At 45.8% G+C, this 18,206-nt stretch overlaps 1 protein-coding gene across 18 annotated transcripts in view; it reads right to left on the bottom strand.

The window, feature by feature from the left end:
* Window positions 1–17,541, bottom strand: part of SLTM (SAFB like transcription modulator) — a 63,368-nt gene extending 45,827 nt beyond the window's left edge. For 6 of the 18 annotated variants that reach the window (XM_084782732.1, XM_084782733.1, XM_084782720.1 and 3 more), the window contains exons 1-2: window positions 3,402–3,712; window positions 2,401–2,488 (exon numbers count right to left, since the gene is read on the bottom strand). In XM_084782732.1, the coding sequence (XP_084638858.1) occupies window positions 2,401–2,488; window positions 3,402–3,563 (250 nt within the window). In that variant the 5' untranslated portion in view covers window positions 3,564–3,712. Of the gene's footprint in view, window positions 1–2,400; window positions 2,489–3,401; window positions 5,079–8,917; window positions 9,027–17,284 lie in introns of those variants that run through there. The other 12 variants (XM_084782730.1, XM_084782734.1, XM_084782736.1 and 9 more) reach the window with 5 other exon arrangements.
* Window positions 17,542–18,206: the final 665 nt, after the last annotated feature.

Below are 18,206 nucleotides of genomic sequence, written 5' to 3'. Positions count from 1 at the left end.
ATTTTAGAAAATTTTACAGAATAAACATATAATATTATCTTGTATTATTTTCTCACAAAAACATTAGCTATCAGATGCTTGGCCAAACCAAGCTTAGAGCTCATGTGGATTATTGACTTATTTAATCAGCCATTCTTCTGACAGGAAATCCTACTTTTTTTATTTTATTTTATTTTATTTTATTTTATTTTATTTTACTTTGGAGACAGGGTTTCTCTGTGTATCCTTGGCTGTCCTGAACTAACTTGTAGACCAGGCTGGCCTCAAATTCACAGTGATCCACCTGCCTCTGCCTCCCGAGTGCTGGGATTAAAGGCGTGCGCCACCATGCCCAGCCCAGCTTAGCCTAGCCTACATTTTTTAAAAGCCTGGATGCACTGAAAATTAGTTTCAATATCAATTAAGTTATATTTAATTCTGAAAGCTATAGTAACTAAATACATAATTTTCTAAAGTTTACAGGTGATTTTAAAGGTTGAAAATCTAAAAGAAATCAGATACGGTATCTCTGAAACAAGGCAAGGAGGCATTGGTTCTACCTGTTTAACCACTTTCCTCACACACCCAAGTCATATGATAGTAACTCTTGATGGGAGAAGCTTTCATCTAGGTTACTCATTAAAAAGTTCCCAGGAAAGAGACTGCAAGGAAACAGAATCCAGGATTACAAACTGTTTGATATTAGCTACATGTTATTACAAATACCAGAAGACACTACAACATAATCAACATCATGGACTTTTGTCCTTGTAACTGTGCTTTTTAAACATTCTATTATTTGAAGATTGTAGACTCCTTTTCCTCTAACCTGTCTGAGCACAATAATTTAACATATTTAACATATTTTTAGGTGGAAGGAGAAGAGTAATAGGCATTGAATCCACAGCCTGGCTCACTAAGTTTTACCCCCAGACCAAACAAACGTGTGTGTGTGTGTGTGTGTGTGTGTGTGTGTGTGTGTGTACCCAAGCTACAAATATAAAACAAAATACAAATTTCAAAATCAAACAACAAAAGCATGTGTGAACTGAATAAGCAGACGGGGCACATCAATGCTAAAATCATTAACTTAGCTAGAGACTATGACTAATACAGAGCTTGTCAGCTATTATAACCAAATAAACGAAGTGCATCAGAGACCACAGCTCTTCAGGGCACCTCAGCTCATCATCCATCTCCATCTCCATGCTGTCAGTGCTTCTGACCCAGCAAAGGCTTCTTATCCCTTTTTAATTTCTATCAGCACAAACAGGGAACTCTTGAATCAATAATCTCAAATAATGAGATGGCCAGGTACTGAGACATAGAGCTTAAGGCCTTCTACTAAAATCTACAATCATCTTTGGTTTGGTTTGGTTTGGTTTTTGGAGACAGGGTTTCTCTGTGTAGCCCTGGCTGTTCGGACACTCACTCTGTACACCAGGCTGGCCTCCAACCCAGAGGAGATCTGCCTGCCTCTGCCTCCCAAGTGCTGGGATTACAGGTGTGTGCCACCACTGCCCAGCCTATTCAATCGTGTATTGATTGATCAGGTACAGCAATAGTGAAAGTTTTATGTTAATAACAAAATGCCACAGAAGTCCATGACTTATTCTGCCTGGAAACTACAGAGCCCAGGCATCAGATAGCCACTTTCTACCCTCTGCCACAGTCCTTGATAAGAGGGGAAATTTGCAATTATTCAAATAAGATTACACACAGCAGATGTTTTTAAAAATACTTAATTTCCATTTATTATTAAAATGTTCATTTTCAAATTACTTTTAGCTACTCACACCTAATCTTTCTCCCATGGAAATACACCTAGTCTAATTTAAAAGTTTGACATTAAAATCTTAAGTATTCCCATAGCGTAAAACTTCTCTAAAAGCTAAGTAATTGTGGAATTTTTGCCTATGTTAAGTATGATGTCTTTTGAATTTTACTGAAAATAGACTGCATAATGGAATAAATGCAAAATAACCACTATGTCAAATAAAACACTAAGCATAAAGGTTACAGAACTTGAATATACTAGAGAGAACAAACAGCAGAGAGCCAAGGAAAGGTCTGATAGAAATTTCATCAAAACTCTGCCAATTGTGGGGCAAGGTAGACCCGGATCAAATGTAGGTTGTTATTCTTCCTACTATGGCGGATCGGTATGCAACTTCACTTTGTACCTTTCTCCAGAATCAGTAAGGAACAGTCTCACTTTCTAGTCGTCTTCAGCCGAATCAGAAATGCTACAGGTTACTCAGAGCCTGGTAACGGTAACTTTTCTTCCTTGACCCAAGAAGGCAGAGTGCCAGAAGGAAATAGCAAAGAGAAGCACTATATAAACAGGGCAAGTGGTACAAGAGCAGAGCCAAGTTATATAACCAAAATAGATTTTAAAATATGTTCAGAACTCGTAACAACCTTTGCCTTTGGTTGGTTTCTTGTTTGGAGTATCAGTTGAAACAGTTAATTCAATATTATCTGGATCGCCTCCTTCCTCTTCAATAGCCTACATTAGAAAGAGAAGTTAATATGCTACACAAACTATCTAAACTTATTTTATAAAAACTTAATGAAAATATATTAGCAAACCTCAAGCCTCAAGACATTAGAATTGCCAGTTATTCTACAAACCGACTTCACAAACGAAGTAGAAAAAAGCAAAACAGAAACAAAAAACAGAAGGGGAGTCATTAAATGTCATGGAACTTGAAACTCCAACAAGCCGATGGTTTATATGGCACATATACTTAAGAAGAATCTGAATGTATTCTAATACAGAAAAGTTTGTAGCTGCTTAAATAAAGAAGAGTTTTCCTAACGTGCGTTGCGTACACTTGTTCCCCTCTCCGATTCCAAGGCGCGAATAAACCTGAAAGCTTAGCAGGGTTGAGAACGTGGATGATTACGCTGATGCAATCAGAAATTAAAAATTAAAAATAAATCAGCTAAAAGCCTAGTAGGGGGGGAAAAAAAGATAAACCTTCCTTCTCATCCACTCATCACCTCCCACTACCGATTTCTCCGAACAGGGGCGAAGAACGGTTGGGCACAATTAAACGGTAACTTCGGCCAAGTCAGCAAACTAACCATCGCCTCGGAGCCGGGAGCGATGCACGCGCTGCGCACCGCCCGTGGGCAAGAGGTACCCCCAGCGCCGCCCGGGTCTGCAGCACCGCCCCCGGCAGGCCGCGGAGCCGACCGAGAGAGAGGACGTCCCGGGGGAGGCAGGGGGGCGCGACCGGCGGCGGCGGCGGCGGCGGCGGCTCGCGAGGCCGCGGGAGGGCCAGGCTCGCCGCGGAGGCTGGGGCCTCGCGCGCCCGGCACGCACCGGCGCCACCCGGTCCGGTCGGACCCGCGGAAGCGCAGCGGCCACACACGGCGCGGCCTGTGCTGCCCTGCGCACGGCGTCCGGGCCTCACCTGCTTCAGCCGGGACACCAGGACCGTCTTGACCCCGTTGATGTCCAAGTTGCGGCGCTTCAGCTCGGACCTGAGGTCGATGACCCGCAGCTCGGTGATCTTCTTCCCTTCCGCCTGCCCTGAGGCGGCCGGGGCTACCACGGCCCCGGCAGCGGCAGCCATCTTGGGAGAGGAACGCGCTGCCGAGGCAGCGAGCGGGCTGCAGGGCGGCGGCGGCGGCGGAGGCGGAGGCGGAGGCAGCGGCGGCGGAGGCGGTGGCCGCGGCAACACCAACTTCCAACCCGGGCCCGGGCGGCCGGCGGCGCCGCGCTACGCTGCGCACAATGAGCCGCTGACCACGCCCCCCCGGCGGGGGCCACGCCCCCTCCCCGGCCCGCAGCCCCGGCACAACCTGCAGCGGCACCCGGATGACGGGTGCGCGTGCGCACTGAGCGGGCATGGCGGGGGCGGAGCTCTGCGCCGACCGGCGGCGCTGCCCCCGGCATGGCCCGGCCACCGTTCCCCACGTGTCCCGCCGCTCAGGTGTCCTCTGCGCCCCGGTTCCCGCCTCTCCGTTAGGCAAATCCGCGTCGCCTCTCCAATCTAGAGCCACCGCCCGGTAAAAAGGCGCCCCACGGTACGGAGAGTAGGCCGTCCCTCCGCCGAAAAGAGGGGGCGTGTGCCTCCCCGGAAGAAGTACGGAATCGTCGCGGAAAGGTGGTCGGGGTACACTAGTGAACCCAGGTCAGCAGGTTCCGCCCCTGAACGCCCACGGCTACCTCCTGAGGCTGTGAGCCCAGGGCACCTGCAGGACTGACCCTCGGAAGCTTGGACCCTGTTTTGCCCGAAAACTACCAGGAAATCATCATCTCCGTGTTTGCCTCAGTTCGCCCAATCCTCCACGGTGCACCTGACGGTTCGGTGAAATGCGCAAGAAGGAAATTAGCTTATAATTACATGTTACCCTGATCTAGGCAGTGCGTGCACAGTCCAGCGCCCTCGGCATTTGGTCTGTCAAGGTCAGGGAACACTTTATGGAGAAGCAGCTGGTACTAGTATCTCTTAAGTAATTTTAGTCAGTATTATTAATCAACACAACATAAACATTTTGGAAGTTCGATAAAGTTAGGATACACAGGGAACTGAATTAACATTTCCTGGTGGTGGGTTGTGTGGGTTTTTCCCCCTTTCTCCAATTTACTGGTGATAAAACTTAAATTAGGCCAGTCGGTGGTTGCGCAAGCCCTTAATACCAGCACTGCTGAGGCAGAGGCAGGTGGAGTTCAAAGCCAGCCTGTTGTCTGCACAGTGAGTTCTAGGTCAGTAAGAGCTACAGAAGGAAACCCAAACCCATCTTTAAAAAATATATATAAGGACGCCTGTAATCCCATGATTAGGGAGGCAGAGACTGGTGGATCTCTGTGAGTTCAAAGCCAGTTTGGTCTACAAAACAAGTGTAGACGGCCAGGGCTGTTACAGAGGGAAACCCTGTCTCGAAAAGCCAAATAATGCCAGGTGTGCTGGCGCACGCCTTTAATCCCAGCACTCAAGAGGCAGAGGCAGGCAGATCGCTATGAGTTCAAAGCCAGCCTAGTCTACAAAAGTGAGTCCAGGACAGCCAGGACTTTTAGGCAGAAAAACCCTGTCTTGAAAAACCAAAAAAAGAAAAAGAAAAAGAGCCGGGCGAGGTGGCGCACGCCTTTAATCCCAGCACTGGGGGGGGGGGGGGGGGGGAGACAGAGGCAGGTGGATCACTGTGAGTTCGAGGCCAGCCTGGTCTACAAAGCGAGTCCAGGACAGCCAAGGCTACACAGAGAAACCCTGTCTCGAAAAAAAAAAAAATTTAAATTGGTGAGGTATGACTCATTTTGGGTTGCCTTTTCTGGTTTCCTGATGCAATTGGATCTAATGGAAGAAAATTGTACATTATAAAATCATACCTAACAGCTCAGTTCAGTATCTTTCTTTTTTGTTGTTGTTTGTTTGTTTTTTTTGGGGGGGGAGGACAAGGTTTCTCTGTGAAGCTTTAGCTGCCCTGTACTCACTTTGTAGACCAGGCTGGCCTCAAACCCAGTGATCCACCTGCCTCTGCCTCTGCCTCCCGAGTGCTGGGATTAAAGATGTTAACTAATCCCCCAACCCCCACTCAGTTCGGTATTTCTTTAGGGCTTTTGAGGAATTCTGGCATATAACAACCCCCATAATCCTTCCCAACTCTGTGAGGTAAATCTCCCCGATGCTGAAAGAGATTAAATGATTATTAAAGTTTATATCCCTTGTGTGTGGCACAGCTGCACTAGTCGTTGTCAGGCCTCTTGATTCCAAGTTGCAAATGAGTTTCACACTCACAGAATTTTAGAACTCAAAGCTTTTTAATCTTCCAGACCAATTGCACCCACTACATTCCTTCACAATAAATAAAGATGTTAAGATTTGCCTAAGGAAAAAAATTTTTTGCCTAAGGAGGGCTGGGCATGGTGGCACACACCTTTAGTCCCAGCACTCGGGAGGCAGAGTTAGCTGGATCTCTGTGAGTTCCAGGCTAGTCTGGTCTACAAAGTTAGTCCAGGACAGCCAAGGCTACACAGAGAAACCCTGTCTAGAAAGAAAGAAAAAAAAAGATGTGCCTAAGGGTCAACACCTATTGGCTATGTTTGCAGTATTCCTTAGGTTCTTTTCCATCATTGCTTTCTTCCAGAGCTATAGAGAGATTTTAACCCAGCAATGTGGCTATCTGGCTGGAATACAGACATGCCTTTAATTCCAGAAGATAGAAGAAAGCAGATCTCTGAGTTCAAGGCCAGCCTGGGATAGAGCAAGTTTCAGGTAAAGAGAAGCTTAGAACCAGGCATGGTGGTACACACCTTCAATCCCAGCACTTCAGAGCCAGAGGCAAGCAGATATCTGAGTTCCTGTTGGTTCTGATCAGGCACTTTACTTGAGTCAGTGAGCTGAGAGAGATAGTGCAGTGGAATTGAATTCAGAGGAAGTTTTACCTGCACAGTTGTACAGAGACAGTTTGAAGAGACCACAAGGTAGACACTGGTGAAGACAGAAAGAGCCAGAGAATAAGGAGCCAGAAGAGTGTTTGTTGGTTTGAGATCAAGCAGAGCAATTCAGTGAGAAACTGAGAGAAAAAAAAAAAGAAAAGAAACTAAGAGAAGCCAGTTTGAATCAGTCATCTTGGACAGGAGTTTGAGACAGAACAGCTGAGTTGAACCAGCCAGCCAGAGTTCAGAAAGAACTAGAAAGGGTGGGCTTATCCATCAGTCTCAGAGGCTGGAAACAATGCTAGGCCTGGGTGAGACTGAGGAAGCTGGACATCTCCTGGACTAGGCGAGGCTAGCAGACAAGGCAGGAGGCCCTGGAGATGACAGCATTGTGTGTCCCCGGTACCCATGTCATTTGTAGTGTGAGTGCCACCACTACGTGGATAGAGCATTTATAAATCCCTGAAGTTTGGAGGCAGAGGAAGAGAGATCTCTGAGTTATGAGTTCAAGGAAGCCTGGTCGAAGCCTGGTCTACAGAGGGAGTTCCAAGACAGCTAAGGCTACACAGAGAGACACAGTCTTGGGGGTGGGGGGGCAAAGCTAGGCATGCTTGCATATGCCTTTTTTATGGGGGGGGGGTGGGTTGTTGTTTTTTTTTTCCGAGACAGGGTCTCTCTGTGTTAGCCTTGGCCGTCCTGGACTCACTCTGTAGACCAGACTGGCCTCGAACTCACAGCGATCCACACGCCTCTGCCTCCCAAGTGCTGGGATTAGAGGCGTGCGCCACCACACCCGGCTTTTGCATATGCCTTTAATCCCAGCACTCCAGAGGCCGATCTTTGTGAGTTCGAGGCCAGCCTGGTCTACAAAGTGAGTTCAGGACTAGGCTAACACAGAGAGACCCAATCTCAAAAAACCAAACAAACAAACAAAAACCAAAGCAGAAATAATGAAATAAAATAAAAATAAAATCTTTATTAAAAAAAGACACAGGAAGGACAAATATATGGAGAGGGTTGTCATATGACAAGCCTGTGGCTCCAGGCATAAGATACCACCAAGGTAATGTCATAGCAAAGCAGCCATTGGGCAGGGTTGGGCTTAGAGTAAGGTCATAGCAAGCTATACACAGCTGCTATCTAGCATGCTTTGGTGAAGTTTCTGGGCACAGTATCAGTATAGAGTAACCAGTTGCATTCGAGGCCTGCTTGGTCTACAGAGTAAGTCCCAAAACAGCCAAGAACACATAGAAACCCTGTATTGAAAAACAAACAAAAAAAATAATTAATTGTATCCTTTTTTTAAAAAGATTTTATTTATTTATTATTTATACAGTACTTTGCCCCATGTGTGTCTGCACACCAGAAGAGGGCACCAGATCTCATTATAGATGGTTGTGAGCCACTATGTGTTTGCTCGGAATTGAACTCAGGACCTTTGGAAGAGCAGACAGTGCTCTTAACCTCTGAGCCATTTCTCCAGCCCCCAATTGTATCCTTATTAAACAAAAAATTTTGGGAAAACCAAAACACTGGAGAGCAAGGTACAGTGGCACATGCCTGTAATCCCAGCCCTTTGAGAGACAGAGGCAGGAGAATCTTTGTGACTTCAAGGCCAGCCTGGTCTATGAAGCAAGTCCAGGACAGCCAAAGGGTACACAGAGAAACCCTGTCTTGAAAAACAACAAAACAAAACACTACACCCTGGAACTGAGAATGCCAAGCATATATGATGAGTTTCACACCAGCTTTGGTTACGTGGCAAATCCTGTGACAAGAAGAGGAGGAGGAGGAGGAAGAGGAAGGATATCTGTGAGTTCGAGGCCAGCCTGGTCTACAAAGAGTCCAGGACAGCCAAGGATACACAGAGAAACCATGTCTTGAAAAACCAAAAAAACAAAAAAGACAGAAAGAAAAAAAAATCAAAGCAAAACCCAAGTGCCAGGCATGATGGCACACACCTGTAATTCCAGCACTCAGGAGGCAGAGGCAAGTGGATTGCTGTGAGTTGAAGGCCAGCCTGGTCTACAAAGTGAGTCCAGGGCAGCCAAGATAACAACAACAACAACAAAAAAAACTTGTCTCGAAAAACTAAAAAGCAAACAAACAAAAAACCGCCGGGCGGTAGCAGCACACACCTTTAATTCCAGCACTCGGAAGGCAGAGGCAGGCAGATCGCTGTGAGTTCGAGGCCAGCGTGGTCTACCAAGTGAGTCCAGGACAGCCAAGGCTACACAGAGAAACCCTATCTCAGAAAAAAAAAAAAATCAAACCCACTATTTAAAATTACCAAAATCCAGTCATACAATCTGGTTCCAGATCTCAAAACACAAACAGAAATTGATTCACATAACATGAAGAAGCCCAGGTGTCCAGGTACTGGACAGCTGTGGGAGACAGTACATGGAAAACTATGAAACAGTAGGAGGAGCATTAAAGACCTAAGTGGAGGGATAGCTGTCCAGTTCATATTTGAATCACTCAATAGTGTAAAGACAGTCCATTCTAAGCTTATTTGCTCAATATAATTTCAATCAAAATACTAACCTCTTTATTTGTAGCCTGATCAGAGGAATTCATCTGGATTTTATGTGAAACACAAGTGTCTGAGAATAATCAATCTCTCGCTCTCGATCAAATCCAGGCCTTGTTCATGCTATCAAAACATTTCAAGGAAAAAAATGAAAGTCAGTACTTGTTCTGTGTAGATCAAGTATAATTTACAGAGATACTGAAAATGGATCAAAGGAACAAAATAGAGAAAACCAAACCAGGTCCATAAACTTCTAAATAGATGCTCTATTAGGAAAAAAAATAGTCATGTGCCATATAACATCTTTTAAATTTATTTTTTATTAGGTATACAGTGCTCTGCCTGCATATACACCTGCAGGCCAGAAGAGGGCATCAGATCATAATATAGATGGTTTTGAGTCACCATGTGGTTGCTGGGAATTGAACTCAGGATCTCTGTAAGAGTAGTACTTTTAAACGCTGAGTCCTCTCTCCAGCCTGCCATATAGCATCTTAACCCTTGGTGAGCCTGTAAGACTGTATTGCTCAGGGCTGGAGAGGTGGTTGGGCAGTTGAGTCTGCACCACTTGGCAGAGGACCCAGTTCAGTTTCCTACGCTCAAGTTGGGCTGCCTACACTTCTTATAACTCCAAGTTCTCAAGGACCGGACACCTTCTTTTGGCCTCTATGGACATATGCACTTGTTTGTACACACAAAGACATACAAACATGCACATAATTAAAAAATAAAATAATTTTAAGCTGTTAAAAAAGAAAAACTAGTCGGGCAGCGGTGGTGCGTGCTTTTAATCCCAGCACTTGGGAGGCAGAGGCAGGTGGATTGCTGTGAGTTCGAGGCCAACCTGGTCTACAAAGTGAGTCCAGGATGGCCAAGGCTACACAGAGAAACCCTGTCTCGAAAAAACAAAAAAAACAAAACAAAACAAAAAGAGTCCAGGACAGCCAGGGCTACACAGAAAAACCCTCTCTCAAAAAACCAAAAAAAGAAAAAAGAAAAATTACCCAGTGACACCATAGCCATCCAGTGTGTGTGAGTGCTCTCTGATGTCCACATAATGAGGAAATCACTCAATGATGCACTTCTCAGATCATATCTCTGTTGCTAAGCAATACATGACTGTGCACATAGCAGCAGTATTTGTATGCCACACCTCAGAAGCCACCCAGATGTCAATTAACAGGAAAAGTGGATAGATTGTAGTATAGTCATGCAAGGTAATATACTCAGTATGAAGCAATTATAGTTTCCTACAGCAATATGGTTACGCTTAACAAAAATGATGTTAAAAGAAACCAAGTACAGAGACTGAGGAGATGGCTTAGAATACAGAAAGATACCTAACTTCAACTTGTCGTTTCCTCATGTGAACACACACATGTGAACATGCATAGACGCACACCACACAGACATCTGCACATGCACAGCAGTTAAGAGCACTGGCTGCTTTTCTAGAGGACACAGGTCCAATTCCCAGCACCCACATGGCAGCTCACAACTTGTCTGTAACTCCAAGATCTGACACCCATAGACATACATGCAGACAAAACACCAATGCATGTAAAAGCAAATTATTTTAAAAAGAGACAGCAGACATATGCTCAGCCACATGAAGGAGGTAGCTCACTGGTAAAGCATGTGCTTAGGAAATCTATGGATTCAAACCCTCAGAAACAAAAGAAAAAGCGAAGTAACTTGATAAAACGACTGTGACAGACGTAAATGGGGCTGTGGGGGGTCAGAGATTAATATATTCACTTGGTAAAGTGGAGAATCAGAAATGTAAGGTCATCCTCAGCTACATAGCATGTTTGAAGTTAGCCTGGGTTATATAAGCCCCTATTTTAAAAGGGGGCAGGGAAGGGAGAGCAAGCAGTATGAGTTCTAAAATAATGTTTTATTAATTTATTTTTATTTTATGTGCATTGGTGTTTTGCCTGCATGCGTAAGAGGTGGGAACCTCTGGAACAGGAGTTACAGACAGCAGTGAGCTGCCATGTGGGTGCTGGGAATTGAACTCTGGTCCTCCAAAAGAGCAACCAGTGCTTTTTACCCACTGAGCCATCTCTCCAGCTGCTAAAATAAAATGATTTTTGTTGTTGTTGGGTTGTTTGTTTGTTTGTTTGTTTGTTTGAGACAGGGTTTCTCTGTGTAGCCTTGGCTGTCCTGGACTCACTTTGTAGACCAGGGTGGCCTGGAACTCACAGTGATCTGTCTGCCTCTGCCTTCCGAGTGCGGGACAAAATTCTTAATGAAGGTAGAATCTAGGGTGTTATTTTTAGATTTTTAAAATTATAACTGTGCTGAGAGTGCTGGGCAATGAACCCAGCAGGTACTCTTAATTGCTCTTAAGTATTGAGCATAATTTTAAAAGTATTTGAGGAATGTTTCTATTTACTGCCAACTTTGTAATCTTTTAATATCAGCAACAAAAATCTCTTACTGTTATCTCCTTTAATTCAGGCAAAGTAGAGCAAATAGTAACAACACAGTAGCAGATTTGAGAGTGTGACTGTAAAGAATAAAATGTTTCTTTCAACTGCTACTTAGTTGATAAGTAATAAAATGCAACCAGGCAAGTTTGCCTTTAATCCCAGCATTTGTGAGGCAGAGGCAGGCAGATTGCTGGGAATTTGAGGCCATCTTGGTCTACAAAGGAAGTCCAGGACAAGCAGGGCTGTTACGTAGAGAAACCTTATCTCAAAAAAGAAAACAAAAGAAAGAAAAGAAAAAGGTGCAGGGCATGGTGGCACACGCCTTTAATCCCAGCACTCGGGAGGCAGACACAGGCAGATCGGTGTGAATTTGGGGCCAGCCTGGACTACAAAGTGAGTCTAGGACAGCCAAGACTACACAGAGAAACCCTGTCTTGAGAAAAAAAAAAAAAAGATGCAAACAGATATACTTTATACCAGCCTGAGTCATATGGGATCTATGGCTTCCTACCTAGAAGGATGAAAGAGTATCACATTGGTGAATTTTGTTTTTTAATTTAAATTTTCAAGTCACAGTTTCTCTGTGTGTAGCCTCACCTGCCCTGGACTCGATATATAGACCAGGCTGGCCTCAAACTCGTAGCACCATCACTGCCCAGCTATTGGTGAATTTTTGTTTTGTTTTGGTTTTTGGTTTTTGGAGACAGGGTTTCTCTGTGTAGCCTTGGCTGTCCTGGACTCACTTTGTAGACCAGGCTGGCCTCGAACTCACAGCAATCTGCCTGCCTCTGCCTCTGGAGTGCTGGGATTAAAGGTGTGCACCACAACTGCTTGATTTATTTTTTAAGGCAACTAATTCTGTTTTTTTTTTCCTATCAAGGTCTGTTTATTGAATCAAAAGCCCTAATTCTATTTTTAAAATAACAAATAGCAGGACAAAGGTGGCGCACCCCAGCACTCCAGAGACAGAGGCAGGCGGATCGCTGAGTTTGAGGCCAGCCTGACCTACTAAGTGAGTTCCAGGACAGCCAGAACTATAAAGAAACCCTGTCTAGAAAAATAAAAATGAACAAAAAAGGTAAGGTGTGCAGGAGCACGCACGCCTTTAATCCTAGCACTGGAGAGGCAGAGACAGGTGGAGCTCTGTGAGTTCGAGGCCTGCGTCGTCTACATGTTGAGGTCCAGGTTAGGCAGAGCTACCAATTCACCCAGACAATCCAGTTCCAACTTTCCAAGATCCATAGCTGTGAGTTTGGTAAATGGGAGGTTTCTCGTAACTATCTCATCGAAAGCAGGAGCTCTGGACATGACACAGTTTGACTTTTTGTTGTTGTTGTTGTTGTTGTTGTTGTAATAAACAGTCTCAGGAGCATGCTACACTCCTAAAGCTAAGAAGAAAGAAAGAAAGAAAGAAAGGAAGGAAGGAAGGAAGGAAGGAAGGAAGGACAATGAGACAAAGCAGAAAAATCTGCATGTGGGAAAACAGGAGGAGACTTGAGAGAGTATCACACATTTGCATGTGTGTTGTAAGGGGGAGATGACGAGGCGCATCTGGAGGGGCCGCATGGCGAGCCGCACACGTGCTATGTTGAGAAAGGAGGCGGCGTGACCAGTTGGGGAGCTATTAGTACTTAAAGAGTGAGGTGGAGTGGGAAGGGATGGATTGCAGAATACAGTCCACAGGCCTTAGTCATTGGATGGATGGGGGGTTGTGACAGGAACTGAGATGCTGAGTTCAGATAAAGGGAATTCACAAAAGGTTGTTATTAGAGCTGAGTTTAGAGTGAGGAGGAGCGGCCGCCAGGGCCCAGACTATGGTAAGAACAGAGTGCGTGCTTAGGACGACAGGGGCGCTGCTTCTGCCGCTGGCACGAAAGAAGCAGAAATAGCGAAGGGAGGAAAGAGGAGCAAAGAGGCGGCATAGGGTCAAAGAGGAGAAGTAAATTATTTCTTTTTCTTTTTCTTTCTTTTTTTTTTTTTTTGAGGGGGGAGCGGGGTGGGGATCGGGGGTTGAGACAGGGTTTCTCTGTGTAGCCTTGGCTGCCCGGGAACTCACTCTGTAAACCAGGCTGGTCTGGACCTCAGAGATGTGCCCGCCTCTGCCTCCAGACTGCGGGGATTAATTAAAGGTGTGGGCCACCACCGCCCAGCTGATTTATTTTATTTATTTTTTATTTTTATTTTTTCCAGACAGGGTTTCTCTGTGTAGCCTTGGCTGTCCTAGACTCACTTTGTAGACCAGGCTGGCCTCAAACTCACAGCGATCCACCTGCCTCTGCCTCCCGAATGCTGGGATTAAAGACGTGGGCCACCACGCCCGGCTTATTTTATTTATTTATTTTTTTGCTTTTCGAGACAAGGTTTCTCTGTGTAGCCTTAGCTGCCCTGGACTCACTTTGTAGACCAGGCTGGCCTCAAACTCACAGCGATCCACCTGCCTCTGCCTCCCGAGTGCTGGGATTAAAGGCGTGCGCCACCACGCCCGGCCGCACCGCCTAGCTGAAATTCTCATTTCTATTCATTCAGTCATTCATTTGTTTATCTACCTACCAATTTATTTATTATTTATTTTTGTCTGAGAATAGAGCTGGGTTGTTAGTTCGTTTGTTTTACGAGTCAGGGCTTCTCTGTGTGACCTTGACTGTCCCAGAACTTGTTCTGTAGACCAGGCTGGCTTTTAACTCACAGAGAGCCTCCAGATTGCCAAGTGAGGGGATTAAAGGTGTGTCCCCACTGCGGGGGCTGATGTAGCTGGGTTCTACCCCCAGCACTGCAAGGAAGAGGAAGAAGAGGACAGAGGATGAGGAGAAGGAGGGAAATTCACTTTGTATTTTATTTTTGGCTGGAGGTGTGGTCCAGTTGGTAGAACACTTGTCTAGTGTGAGTGAAGACCTGGTTGCCTCTCAATTACTTTGTAAAGCTGGCCTAATAATGCGCCTGATAATCCCAGCACTTACGATCAGAAACTAAAGGTCATCCTTGTCTACATAGTGAGGCTTTTTAACCTTATCTGTTGCTCCGGACAGGATTTCAAAAGAGCTGTCTACATTTGCCTGCATTTGCTGCCGCTTCCTCACTTTTCCATTTCCTCTGAACGCCTTTTGTCAGGGCTTCTGACCCGACTACTGCGCTGCATTTGCTCTTCCTGGATTCTCCTGTCACCTGCTGAGCACTGAAAATAACATAAGCTTCTAAGTATTTAAAATGCCAACCACCCACTCAGCATTTGATGATAATTCCTATTTAAAACTTCTCCCACTCACATTCAGTAACATTGCTGTCCCCCAGTAACGTTGCCATCCCCCAGTAACATTGCGTTGCCGTCCCCCAGTGACGTTGCTGTCCCCCAGTTTTCTCCTCAACACTTTAACGCCCGCTCCACTTGTAGATTGTGTCCTACGCAGAGCACCTTCCTGCTGTCTTCACGCAAACATTCCGGGACTTAGGTTTACTGGAGAAGGCACTAGAGGTCAAGTCAATACACACCCATTTTACTTCCTCTTTCCCTAGCTTTCTTCTACATGAAAAGATGAAACTCGGTGATTTACTCTGAAGTTATGGAGCGCCATGTGCCCCAGTCTAGGACCAGAGGACTGAGGTTCGATACCCGGCTCCTACGTGGCAGCGCACAACTGTCTGAAACTCCTGTCCCAGGGGATGTGACACCCTCATATAGACAATACATGCAGTCAAAACCCCAACGTACATAAAATAATAAATTAATTTTTAAAAAACAGATTGCTTGACAGAGCTTGGACTGTGGCTCAGTGGTAGAGTACTTTTGCTCAGCGTGTGAAAGGCCCGAGCTCTGTACCCAGCACTGCGAGCCGAATTGGAAGGGCACTTGTGATCGTCTAGGGTCGAGGGTGGCATAAAGATGGTGTAGGAGAAAGCTGGTGGTTGCCTGCTCTCGGTGAGCAGTGTCAGCGGTGCACAGTTCAGCTCTCCGTGAGCAGTGTCAGCGGCGCACGACTCATGCCCAGTTTCCTTATTGGATGTATTGGATAATTAAATACACCGTGTGTTTGATCTTAGTCAAATTAAAGTTCTCGCTGACAGAAGTCTGATACAGCCCCTCACACTCACTGTGGCAGAGGGAGATGGCAGCCACTATCTGGACTTTAGCCATGCTGCATGGAGTTAGGAAACCCACGTCTGCATCCAGACCTCTGAGTTTAGGATCGGTGTGTCCCACCTACTCTCTGGAGCCTCTGCTTAGACTTCTGTCTCCAAGAAATTTAAAACATACACAGTTTCTTTTCTTTTCTTTTTCTTTTTTCTTAAAGGTTTTTCTAGACACTGTTTCTCTGTGTAACAATCCTGGCTGTCCTGGACTCACTTTTGTAGACCAGGCTGGCCTGGGACTCACAGTGATCCACCTGCCTCTGCCTCCCAGTGCTGGGATTAAAGGCGTGCTCCACCATCCCCAACCTGCACATTTTCTTATGCCTTCCAGTTTGCAATAACTAAGATATTTTCTAACGTGTGATAAACACCTTAAAGAATAAATGCACAGGAGTTATTTCTAGAAGAAATGCAAAACTAGTTCCCTCTGTCTGATATGTGTGTTATCCGTTTATTCCAAGCCTTTCCACGTAGGCTCGCTCTTCTAGCGATGGATGCAGCTCCTCCTCTCACAAAGGCAGAAATCTCTCGGAGAGTGTGACTGGACAATAATTACCGCTGAAGATTCCTACTGGAACGTGAGATTTGAGGAAGATTCAGGACCCACTGTTCTTTCTTTCCTTCTCTTTTCTTTTTCTTTTTTGTTTGTTTATTTTTCTTTCTTTCTTTCTTTTTTTTCTTTTCTTTTTTTTTTTTTTTTTTTTTTTGGTTTTGGAGACAGGGTTTCCCTGTGTAGCCCTGGCTGTCCTGGACTCACTTTGTAGACCATGCTGGCCTCGAACTCACAGTGATCCACCTGCCTCTGCCTCCCAGTGCTGGGATTAAAGGCGTGCACCACAACTGCCCAGCTCCACTGTTCTTTCTTTCTTTCTTTTTTGTTTTTTCGAGACAGGGTTTCTCTGTGTAGCCTTGGCTGTCCTGGACTCACTTTGTAGACCAGGCTGGCCTCGAACTCACAGAGATCCGCCTGCCTCTGCCTCCCGAGTGCTGGGATTAAAGGCGTGCGCCACAACGCCCGGCCTCACTGTTCTTTCTTAATGACTGCCGTCTTGTAGAAAGCTGCGCACATTCGGGCTAAGATCTGTAGTCCCCTCTTGTGGGAAGGGGCTCTGCCCAGCTTTACTCTGACTCTGTTTTGCAAAGGACACATCTATGAAAATTCTCATTTAAAACAAAAAGATAAACCAGGCCTTTAATCCCAACACTTGGGAGGCGGAGGCAGGTGGATCGTTGTGAGTTTGAGGCCAGCCTGGTCTACACAGTGAGCCGAGGATTGCCAAGGCTACACAGAGAAACCCCGTTTCAAAAAAAAAAAAAAAAAAAACAGGAAAAAAAGAAGAAGAAAAAGAAAAAGATGTTGACTCACCTTTTAATAGTGAGCTAGTCTGGGGGCTGGAGAGATTGCTAGTGGTTAAGAGCACTGCTTGCTCTTCAAAAGGACTAGGGTTCAATTCCCAACAACCACATGGCAGCTCACAACTGTCTGTAACTCCAAGATCTGACACCTTCACACCAATGCACATAAATTAAAATTAAATACAGTATTAGAGGGGGGAAGAAGGGAGACTGCTGGCCTCACTCACTTCTGAAGCTCTTTTTACCTACTTTATTAAAAAAAAAAAAAATAGTGAGCCAGTCTCACCCAAAGACCTGACTAGGTTCAAACATCCAATGATCACACAAGCAGTTCAATATTAAGCCTGTAAAGAAGCTGTGAAGTACCCTCTCTCTCTTCCCCTGGGGTGTGTGTGTGTGTGTGTGTGTGTGTGTGTGTGTGTGTGTGTGTGTGTACAGCAATAACCGTCGTCCTGTAAGGCCTACCTTTACTTTTCATGGTAGCAGGAGTCCAAGTTGTCCCAGGAAATGAATGCTCTGCAGGCCGGGGCACCACAACGATGGGCCAGCAGTTGCCTTTGATTTTGCTTCAGAGCTGGCGGAGGCACCAAGAGGCTACCACAGTCGCACGTGGGCAGATCCCTCTCCTGCCGTGGTTCACCAAGCCCTCTTCAACGAGCCTACCCGGAGTCCCGTGAAGCAGGCCGGCAGTGGCTCTCCCTCCGAGGGATGAAGCCCTTTCTTTGAATTTTGAAACTTATATTTCTTAGACTTGAGTAATAGATAATTAAACCATATAATTAGGGTAACACTTGCAACTGGAAAAACGGGTTTGTAACAAATCCATCTGATTCACGCTACACACACAGCCCAGCTTCTCAGGCAGAAGTCCGGCACTAGCAAGCAGCTGTCCCACTGTAAGTGCCTGTGCTGTGGATGTCACAGCCTATTTTACAAGGGACTGCGTTAGGAGAGGAAGGGGATGATGTGTCTTGCCAGTACGGGAGTCTGGACGGTACGAATCAGCTCTCTGTAGGCGTTTGAGGAGACTTAACGTGTCCATGTTTTCTTTTTCTCTATAGCTGCCATAAATTTAAAGGGAATCTCCTTGGTTGTTGGTCACTACACTACAGTCATTTGTTATCTTTCGGGGTGCCGGTGACTGAGCCCAGGGCCTTACCCCTGCGAATTCTGCCGAGCTCCAACCTCTTCGCCCCGGCTGCTGAGGTAGTCAGGTTGAAACCTCCCTAGCAGTTTGGCTAATGGGATGTGGGTGGAGCGGATATAATCGACGTTCGCTTCTGATCCTTAGAAGCTCCGGAGGCGACCTGCCAGCTCCGCTTGTAGTACGGCCTACGAGACTTCATAACCCGGGTGGTACAGCTGCGAGATTCTCCAGAATGGGGTC

This window comes from Acomys minous (genome assembly GCF_964271855.1).
Source record: "Acomys minous genome assembly, chromosome: 5".
NCBI lineage: Eukaryota > Metazoa > Chordata > Mammalia > Rodentia > Muridae > Acomys > Acomys minous.
The sequence above is the reverse complement of the archived record's forward strand: the minus strand, read 5'-3'. Positions and strand labels throughout refer to the sequence as shown.